Here is a 10,650-nt window from a genome sequence, read left to right as displayed (position 1 = left end):
CCAAGGCCAAATTTTCCAACTACCGGTGATTCTTCTTTGTTTCCAACTTTTGCATTCCAGTCACCAGTGATAATTAATACATCCTGGTTGCATGTTCGGTCAATTTCAGACTGCAGAAGTTGATAAAATTCTTCAGTTTCCTCATCTTTGGCTTTGGTAGTTGGTGCATAAATTTGAATAATAGTCATATTAATGGGTCTTCCTTGGAGGCATATGAGTATTATCCTATCACTGACAGCATTGTACTTCAGGACAGATCTTGAAACATCCTTTGTGGTGATGAATGCCACACGATTCCTCTTCAAACTGTCATTCCCGACATAGTAGATCACATGGTTGTATGATTCAAAATGGCTAAAACCAGTCCATTTTAGCTCACTAATGCCAAGGATATCAATCTTTATGCGTTCCATTTCATTTTTGACAACTTCAAATTTTCCTAGATTCATACTTCGTACATTCCATGTTCCAATGATTAATGGATGTCTGCTGCTGTTTCCCTTCCATTTGAATGGTGCCACATCAGCAAATGGCGTTCTCAAAAGCTTTACCTTATCCATAGGAGTAAGACTGGGTTTACGCAGATGATGCAGCTCTTTCCCAGTCCTATTTTGAGAGCCTTCTAACCTAAACGGACTATTCATAAAGTTGTGTGGTAATGTATTAAACAGTGTTTCTTTGCTATTCATAAGGTTTTCCCTGGCCAATTATTTGAGAAGTGGACAGCCTCTTCCTTCTTCCTAGTCTGTCTCAGTCTGTAAGCTGGGATGATACCTGTGCACCATGTGCATCCCAATTGGTTAGAAATACCAGTGGCTCAGCCTCAAAACTCACATCAACACTTCACCACAGTAGGACAAACCGACAGACAAGTTTGCCTCCCTGTTGGAAACCTCTTGTACCACCCTTACCTGGGTCCCTGAGGCTGACTGCCTTGGTATTCTTTTTTTTTATTACTACAAGGGCAGGTATAATGATATGCCATAGGATCTACCTAAACCTGCCCTTGTAGTACTCAAAAATCTAAATTATTGGTGCAGACAACCAAAAGTACATGAAGGTCACTAGACAAAGGGTCTAAACACCATGGTCACATTAACTTGTGGCTTATTTTGTAAAAAAAAAAAAAAAACTTTAATCACCTCATTTTCAATGTACAAATTGAGCATCTCTCTGTCTATCTGCCATAATAGCTGATTTTCAATTGGCAGGTCAACAGTACTGGTCTTCACTTTTGCCTTCTTGGCTTGAGGTGGTTGGTCCATTTTTTTGTCCTTCGATCCAGCTTGAGAGGTCTAAAATAATAGAAATCATTAAGAACAAAAAGCACAGTCTTAAACTTCCAAAAAACTCACATTTCAAAAGCTGTTTTTACTTTTTATTAACTTGGTTTGTTTTCTGATGTATAATGATCTAAATAACTGAAGACTGTTTCTTAGCTCTGTAAAATAAAAATATACAAATATAATAACCTTCCATAATCCCGTAATTCATATACATTCACCAGTCTTCTCTTACTTTCATTCTCTGTTACTGAAACACACAGATAGGGACATGAACTTAGTGAAGAGAATTATGAAATTTTTATGGACCAATAATATAGTGTCATTTTGATTTCCAGAATGTCTGTTGCTATTTACATTCTCTTAAGGAGGGAGAAATGCCATTCCACAGCACCTTGGACAGCACTGGAAATTAATTTAGCTTCATCTCTGTTATTTTTTATGAATTCCTTTGGGCTATACATCTGGTAGCATAGTGCCAAAGGCACTTGACTGCTAACCAGAAGGCCAGTGGTTCAAACCCACCAGCCACTCCTCAGAAGGAAGATGAAGCAATCTACTTCCGTAGTGATACTGCCTCAGAAACTCAAGAAGGGGTCGCTATGAGTCAGGTCCGACTCGACAGCACATAGCAACATATATATTAAGACCTTTACCCAGATGGACAACAACAACAAATACTTTTTTCACACAACCATGCTTATTTCTTCTTCAAATTGCCTAGTTACAAATTTATCCAATGTCCCCTAATTGTCAAATGATTGACTCTTCTGGTTTTTTCTAATTTTATCTTATTTGTCAATACAAGTTTTTATTGTAGCATCCATTCATCTTTTTTGTTATTATTTTCACTGCTTTGAAAGCTCTCCCCATCTACAAATAAGAAAAATATTCGAGTTTTTTCATTCAGAACTTTTTTAATTCAACTAGAATTCAATGTGCTCTTTGCTATGAGGAAGACTTCAGTGTTACTTCCCTACCTCTTATCCAACCAACTTGTCAGTTGCTGAAAATTTACATTATCATTTGTATTTCATTTCCCGTAGAAACAATGGTGTTTCAGCTCCTGAATCATCACAGGGAAGCCTAAGTAATAACCCCCTAGAAACTTCCCACAGCTGCAGGGTATTTGGGGAGGGGTCGCTCACAATGTCAGTGCTTCTTCCTTTTTTCCTCACCTGCCACAACACACAGGAGAACAAGTACTTTTCTCTGCCACTGCAGTCCTCAGCCCACCCAAAAGCAAGAAGGGTTTTCCATCTGGGTATAGGTCTTAGTATATTAAAAGCATCTGTCAGAATAATTTCTTCTATTTTTTTTTTTTTTAAAGACTACTTCCACAGTAAAAGAAAGCCATTAAAATTTAACTGATTGAAGATGTGGGCCATCTTAAAGCTCTGCCAAACTTAAAAATACCACGTTCAGAAATACCTAAGAGAATGAGATTAAACATTGCAATTTCATGCATAGCTTGAAATAAATGCCAAAAACAAATTTAAACATAAAACCTTAATAGTAAGAATTGAAGAACAAAGAGGTTTGTGAAGAATTTAAAACTGTATTTATTTCAATAAAATGCTTGGGGTAAATGTATTTACAAAGCATATTTAAAACAGTATTCTTAGAGAAAAAGACATGTTTCTGAGAAGTAAAAAATTTAACTCTCATTATGGTTTATCAGTAAAGAACAAATTATTCATAAAATGACTGTTAGTAAAGTCATCCAGAGACTACTGTTGTTGTTGTTGTTATGTGCCATTGAGTTGCCCTGCCTAATAGCGACCCCTCCTTGCATTTCCGAGGAAGGGTCACTACGGAAGTAGATTGCCCATCCAAGGAGTGGCCGGTGGGTTTGCACCACCAGCTTTCTGGTTAGCAGTCAAGTTCCTTAGGCATTATGCTACCAGAGCTCCTCATTCAGAGACTAGCATGAGCCAATCACTGTCCTTGTAAAAATAAGACTTCTAAGAACTTTTGTCCCTTGTACCAACTGGAAAAGAGTTCTAAGGTGATCTTACAAAAAACACTTTCCGATTACACTACAAAATCTTGCTAAAAAATTGTTCAAAATAATTCCTAATATAACCAGCATATAAGACATAAAACTTCAGCCAGAACCAAGTTAATGGAGACTGCAATTCATACTCTACAACACAACCCATACCTCCATTTCTTCAGACTCTGCCTTATTTTCTGCTTGTGTCTGCTGCTGCTGCTCCTCAACATGTGGTTCCTCCTGGTCCACTTGCATCTTCTGAAAAACACATCAATTCCTAAAACTAGGAAATGCCAGTGAAAGACTAAACCACCTTCATCACACATTGGGGCAAAGTCATATGGTTGAAATTCCTGCTAATCTGTTCAACAATCAAAAAGACTTAGGCTCGAATCCCCAGGTGTATCACATATCTTACCTAGAGCAGGAAGTTTTCCTATCTGGATCTTAGCTGATACACTGGTATAATAACAACAACACTTGCCCACCCTTATATAAACAAGAATTACTCTGTATACCACAAAGTACTCATAGTACATAATGTATTATCACATAATATAATCTCATTTATGGAGAGCATGAATTTCTACAAGCTTCCTCTTAAGAAAATTTCCCTAAAAAGTCTCACCTTATCCCAGCCATTCTTAAATCATCCTTAAAAGTACTACCATTGTAAGCATGAGGGGAAAGGAACACCCTGAACACTACACTGAAAGAACAAAGCCTGGCAACAATGATAAATATAAAGTTTATGAAGACTCAACTTTGTAGCCATGATTCTCAATGCCTGCAACAGGAATGACCTAAGAGACTTTTCAAACTGGTATCTGGGGCTCAGCCCAGCCCAGCCCAACTCAAACAAAATCTCTGAGGGCGAGGCCCAAACGTTTATAGTTTTATAAAGCTCACCAGGTGACTCACATGCCCAGTGAGGGACAAGACCGAGTATATGATTCCAAGAAATAGTGTGTATAATATATTTTATTAGAGAAAATAATCAACTGAGATTCCACATTCTTCAATGACCAGATGGTATTAAAATAACTCAAGTTGAGAAGTGTTTGGTTGGAGAGTTTGGAAAAGGGAGGCATCTATGTCCCATTTCTATACAAATCCTATGTAAACATTTTCTACTGGTTCACTTACATTGGGGGAAGAGGATACACACAAACCAACTCTGAACAGTTCAGTCACAATGTTCCTTGCCCCATCAACCAGCCAACTTGTTAGAATTTCTAGACAAGACACTATCATAAAATGTATAATGGAATGTCTAGATTACCTCTTCCTCCTTTGTGTTCTGATCAGTTTCCATTGGTTCCTCATTTTCCTCAGACTTGTGTACTTCCACTAGGGATGCACTGGACACGCTGAAAATGCCATGGATATTTACTCGAGCCTTCACTTTCACTTTCGAACTGGAACCATCAGACTGGGGAGTGACTTTCTGAACTGAAAACTGAGCTAGGGGAAATTAAGAAACGAAAACACAACCTTTCAATCAGCATAATGTTTACTTGCTTCATTCATGTTGTAACATGTTATCAGCACTTTTTTATTGAATATTTCACTGTATGTACATATACCTACCCATTTTAAGAAAAATTCTATCATACTGAGTGACTGTCAATGGATACAGAGCTCCTTTTTGGGGTGATGGAAACATTCCAAAATTAACTGAGGTGATGGGCTGCACAATTTTGGGAATACACTTAAAATTGCTGAATTTGTGTACATTCTAATGGTGAACTATATGGTATATGAACTATATTTCAATAAAGCTGTTATAAACAATGGTATTATCCTACATTTACTTTTAATAAACCAGTTTTTTCCCATTTAACATCATAAACATTTTCCCGTACCAGTGAATTATTTTTCAAAATATACTTTAGTGGCCATATAGTGATTTTTCTTTAACAAATCCCATATTTTCAGAGACAGAGGTTGTTTCCAGTGATTTTATGATTATAGAAAATACTGTAATCAGCCTCTTACTACATAAATCTATTTACCCATTTCTAACTATTCCACTGGGGGGACGGAGCTTTTGGAATGTTCTACTATCACCTTAATGTATGTCTTGGCTACTAAAGATTCTTCCACTTTATTGACAACCTAACAAAGTAACTTTCTGTCTAAACATTTTATTTCAATTTGATCCCTTATAAAAGCTTTTCTTATAGATTCCTTTTGTCTTTAAAAACAAATAAAGCTTTAATAGACTTATGTTGAAATGAACAGGTAAAACTTTCTAAAACTAAGACTCAGTCTTTTTTTGTCTTTTTTATTTTTATAAACCTCTAGTCCCTTCTTATTCCAATTGATTATTATATGCTATTGCCAGATAAAGTCCTAAAACACACGTGTCATATTCATCTCTACTGGAAAACCAGTAATATATCCACACTGTCATTAATCAAGAAATTACTGCTTCAACCAGTAATATATCCACACTGTCATTAATCAAGAAATTACTGCTTCTAGGTCCAGTTACTGTGTAAGGGTTTACTAATATTTCTATTTCACACAACTGTGCGATATATGAATTACCATCAGTATTCCCATTTTACAAATGTGGAAATAAAGAGCAGATTAACGCTCCAAAATTTCTAAGTTCCTTTCAGGATATTCCTAATACTTTTACCCATGTATTCTTGGCCTGTAAGTATAAACTAGCTTCTCTCTCTTCTCACTGGTATTATTTGCAGATTTTAAGTTTCTCAGTTAACATGGCTCCAGAATCTATTATGTATCACTACTGTATCATGCTTTCCCAATAATTTGCAGTGTACAACTTATAACTGTATACTAAGATCAAAACTGAGTTTCTTTAATTTCTTACAATATTAAGCACCATCTTAGGCACAAGGTAGACCTACGTACAATGAGCATTATCTGAGAAACACTGCCCACACAATGGAAGATCTAATAAAATGATTACCTGGCTGGTCCTATATCTGGTAACAAGACTAGAAGAGGTTTTCTTTTGTGATCTAAGAAGGGTTTAAATTTCAGAATACTGTGTTTACACTTTTTATATCCCAGTTCTCCAAGTACATAAGCCTTTTCAAAAAATAAAATTCCCAAATCTTTACTTACCTATCGCAGGATCTGGATAGGGCAGATCCTGAGGAGAGCTATAATAAGCTTCAAGAGTGAAAGGTTCCTTTCGATAAAAGGTGAGTACTTTAGAAAAAGGAGCAGCATGATTTTTTGGAAAGACTTCACAGTCACTGAATGAAAGAAAAAGACAAACACAAAAATTCAGAATATTCCTAACACTTTAATATATGTATTCTAAGTTTCTAATTATTATATAACTCTAGTTTTTCCTGTTTTCAACAGACATTATTTCTAGATAAGAGTTGCTGAGACTTTATATAATCAGTTAAAAAAAAAAAACCTATATAAACTTGAATCAGTACAAAAAAGTCACCAAGGTCTTCAGCAGGATTAACTATAGCAAACTAAGAGCACAATTTATGCATTCTGAAAACTAAAATAAGTAATCACTTTACTTCATGCACTTTGACAAAATGTTACAGATTTGTCCAAGTTGAAAAAAGAAGGCCACTTACTACTCACACCTAATTTAGCTAATCCTAAATAAAAAATGATTAATAAACATATTACCTTGACCCTTCTTCAGCTGGAGAATTCCATCTCAGAGATATTGGATATGGTACCACATCAGTGATAGAAAATTCTCTGACTTTGAAAGCAGGAGATAAGATTGCACACTAGAACAGTAATTTTTTAAAATTCAATTTGATAAGTAAAGACACTATGAACTGACAGTATCATTAGACCAATAAATGATGATTTCAAAAGACCACAATCAGTAGTCTTCCTTAAATATTTACACCAGTAGAGTTTAATGTTGTCTAAATAGTTTTACAAACATCTGTATTTGTTAAATTACCTAAACTACTTATTCTTTATTTTTCCATTAACTTCAAACCTTGTTTTAACTAATACACAATACTATTTTCTCATATATAGACAATAGGTAAACTGCCAAATTCTAGTAATATCTCTCTACCTAATGAATATTTTTTTACGTGTCATAGGGTACACAATTCCTTTTATGAACATCACTTCTGTTATCCATTTTAAAACCAAAGTTTGAGAATCATACATGCTGATACCACCTTGAGCTATCTCAGGTTATTGGCTGCATACATAAATCATTGCCACTTACAATGACTTACCTAGCTACCTGTGAAAGAAATAAAACTCACCTGCAATGCACAGCCTCGAGTGACAGCTTCATCAGCGTTTAATGTTGTACTAAGTTCTTTACCAAAGAATTTGCTGATCTTTTCTTTTACTGCAGGAATTCGTGTAGCACCACCAACTATCTCCACTGCATAAATATCTTCTTTCTTTAACTCTATTTTAAAACAATTAGATTAGACATTCAGATTAAAAGAATCTTTAAATTTGTATATTATAATACATCAGAGGTACAATATCTGCAATAACTCACAGATATAAAACTAAACTCCACCACACTGCCTTACCCAAACCCAATGCCAATAATCACACACACGCATACACACACAGTATTACACAGTATTGTGGAAGCACGTAGGTGTGTTTTGATTTTCTAACAACAATGAAAGGATGGCAGGAGAATATTGGGATTTAGTAGGGGAGGGTCAGGAATACTCAACGTCATGCACTGTACAGGTCCTGCATTCTACAAAAAGTTCCCCATAAGAAAGTGTTCAAGCATGAACAGTTGGACCAACCATAGGTATGCAAGTACACTAGCCATAAAGAAAATAATAACCCACTGCTGTCAAGTCAGATCCAACTCATAGCGACCCCTCCTTGGGTTTCTGAGGCTGTATCACTATGGAAATAGATTGCCCAGTCTTCCTTCTGAGGAGTGTCTGGTGGGTTTGAACCGCCAGCCTTCTGGTTAGCAGTCAAATGTCTTAGGCACCAGGACCTCAAAATACTGAGTTACCCGTGACTTGGCATTAAAGAAAAAAAGAGGCATACAGACACACATCTACCCACTCCAGTCTTCTACCTAGCAAATTCAAAGATTCATTGACAGAAAAGCTTACAGGATACATATCAGCATGACAAAAGACAACTTTTACCACCATAAAATAACTGAGTTTATACTCATCTCTGTGTCTGAATTTTTTAGATTTCCTTGGGCACTATTAAAAACTTGCTTAGGGGAAAAGGAGGTTTGCAGCGGGAAGATAAAAAGAAGCATAATATAGTATGAAAATTTTCTATAACATTTGGAAAAACATAATTATTTTCCCAAGAGTCTGAGATATACAAACAATCACAAACATACTTACTGGCTTGTTCCAGAACACTACGAAGTGGCGGCTCCACTCTAGCTAAGAGATCATCGCACATCTCCAGAAATTTGCCTCTATTTAAAAAAAAAAAAAGCAAGATGAATCACATTCCACTTTTGTGTGGAATGAATGGCTATACTCAGTGAGACAGACATATCAAGGCAAGGGTGTAGAGAAACTGGAATCTTCAAACACTGCTGGTGAAATTTAAAATGGTACAGCCACTTCGGAAAAAATTCTGGCAGTTCCTCAAAATGTTTAACAATGAGTTACCATACCACTGCGGTTGAGACTGTACATTTAGTTACTAGGCCACAATAAATGCCATTCCAACGCATGGCAACCCCATGTGTCACAGAACAGAACTGCTCTACGGGCTTTTTCTTGACTGAAATCCTTACGGGGAGAGCCCTGATGGTACAGTGATTAATTGCCCAGCTGCTAACTGAAAGGTCAGCAGTTCAAACTTACCCAGTGGCTCTGTGGGAGAAAAAAAACCTGGCAATCTGATCCTACAGGAAAACCCTATGAGGTAATTCTACTCTTATCATATAGCATCGCTGTGAGTTACAATCAACTCAACAGCACAAAATGACAATCTTTATAGAAAAGATCACCAGACTTTTCTTCAGTGGTACCTACCACTAGGTTAGTTCAAACTACCAACCTTTAAGTTAGTAGTCAACTGCAAACCATTCACGCCACCTATGCCCCAGCAATTCTACTCCTAGGTATATATATACCCAAGAGATAAAAACATACAACCAACACAAAAACCTGTATACAAGGCTCAAAGCAGCATTATTATTCATAATAGCCAAAATGTGAAAGCAAAACAAATGTTCATCAACTATATTCAGCAAGAATATAAGCTACAAAATGTATGAACCTTAAAACATTCTAAGAAGCCAGTCACCAAAGACCATATATTATGTTATTCCGTTTACATGAAATGTTCAGAAAGGTACATGCATAGAGACAGAAAGCAGGTTAGTGGCTGCCTGAAGTGTGTGTGGGAGGCTGGCAGAGGAAGGCAGGAGATAGAATGAATTATACCACAATTAAAAAAAAAAAGAGGTATAGAATACAGTGACCAAATGGTGAAAATTAAAGACTGCTAATACCAAATACTGGTGAGGATGTGGAGCAATCAGAACTCTTACATATTGGTAGAAGTAAAATGACAGTTTTATTATTCCTAAGGTCAAAACTGGAAAGAACCTGTGCTGATAAACAGAAGAAAATAGTAAATCTACATGCTAGTCAGCCATACAGAGAAGGAACAAATGATTTATGTAATTGAATGACCCTCAAAAATTCTATGCTAAGTAAAAGAAAAGAAGGCTTACACAAAATACTACTTATTGTATGAATTCATTTACAAGAATTTCTCTGAAGCAGTGAAATCAGAAAAACTCTTTGAATCACACCTCCCTTCTAAAGATTCAGGAAAATTATTTCACCTAAAAATGAGTCAAAGAATAGGCAAATCCATTAAAGGCGGAAAGAAGATCCACAGTTGCCTGGAGATTAGGGGAAATGGAGTGACTGCTAATGGGTACAGGGCTTCTTGTTGATGGGATGAACACATTCTAGAATCAGATAGTGGTGATGGCTGCACAAGCTTGTGAATATCCTAAAAATTACTCACTGTAAACTTTAAAATAGTTTTATAGTATGTGAAATACATTTCAATTTTTAGAATGAAACATGAAAGGGAAAAAAATCAGAATTGGAAAAATTCAGAAAAGAATTAGAAATAAAAGAACAAATGTCAAATATGAAAGTCAACCTAAAACATATACAAGAGCAAGCAAACCCAAAAAACAGCCTAAAAGGATTAGAGGAAGAAAGGCAAATTAAGACAGGTAAACAAGATTCAACGTATGTATGTAAGGGTTCTCAATGAAGGAAAACCAAAGCATGAGAACAAAACAAATACTAAACATTGTAATTCAATAGAATTACTTGAAATTAAAAAAAAAAAAAAAAAAAGCTGTGAAATGCATCTCTTTAGCTCTTATAATCACATACCACT

General features: G+C 35.8%; 1 protein-coding gene across 1 annotated transcript in view; it reads right to left on the bottom strand.

Moving 5' to 3' along the window:
- HSPA4 (heat shock protein family A (Hsp70) member 4) overlaps positions 1–10,650 on the bottom strand; it is a 55,096-nt gene that overhangs the window by 7,123 nt on the left and 37,323 nt on the right. The window contains exons 8-14 of the mRNA XM_007943749.2: positions 8,610–8,686; positions 7,524–7,675; positions 6,916–7,022; positions 6,382–6,515; positions 4,562–4,743; positions 3,448–3,537; positions 1,143–1,295 (exon numbers count right to left, since the gene is read on the bottom strand). Coding sequence (XP_007941940.1) covers positions 1,143–1,295; positions 3,448–3,537; positions 4,562–4,743; positions 6,382–6,515; positions 6,916–7,022; positions 7,524–7,675; positions 8,610–8,686 — 895 coding nt within the window. The remainder of the gene's footprint in view (positions 1–1,142; positions 1,296–3,447; positions 3,538–4,561; positions 4,744–6,381; positions 6,516–6,915; positions 7,023–7,523; positions 7,676–8,609; positions 8,687–10,650) is intronic.

Source organism: Orycteropus afer, unplaced genomic scaffold (assembly GCF_000298275.1).
Source record: "Orycteropus afer afer isolate SDZICR_OR568_19922 unplaced genomic scaffold, OryAfe1.0 scaffold00112, whole genome shotgun sequence".
Taxonomy (NCBI): domain Eukaryota; kingdom Metazoa; phylum Chordata; class Mammalia; order Tubulidentata; family Orycteropodidae; genus Orycteropus; species Orycteropus afer.
Note: the sequence above shows the minus strand (reverse complement) of the source record. Positions and strands in the feature narration are given on the sequence as shown.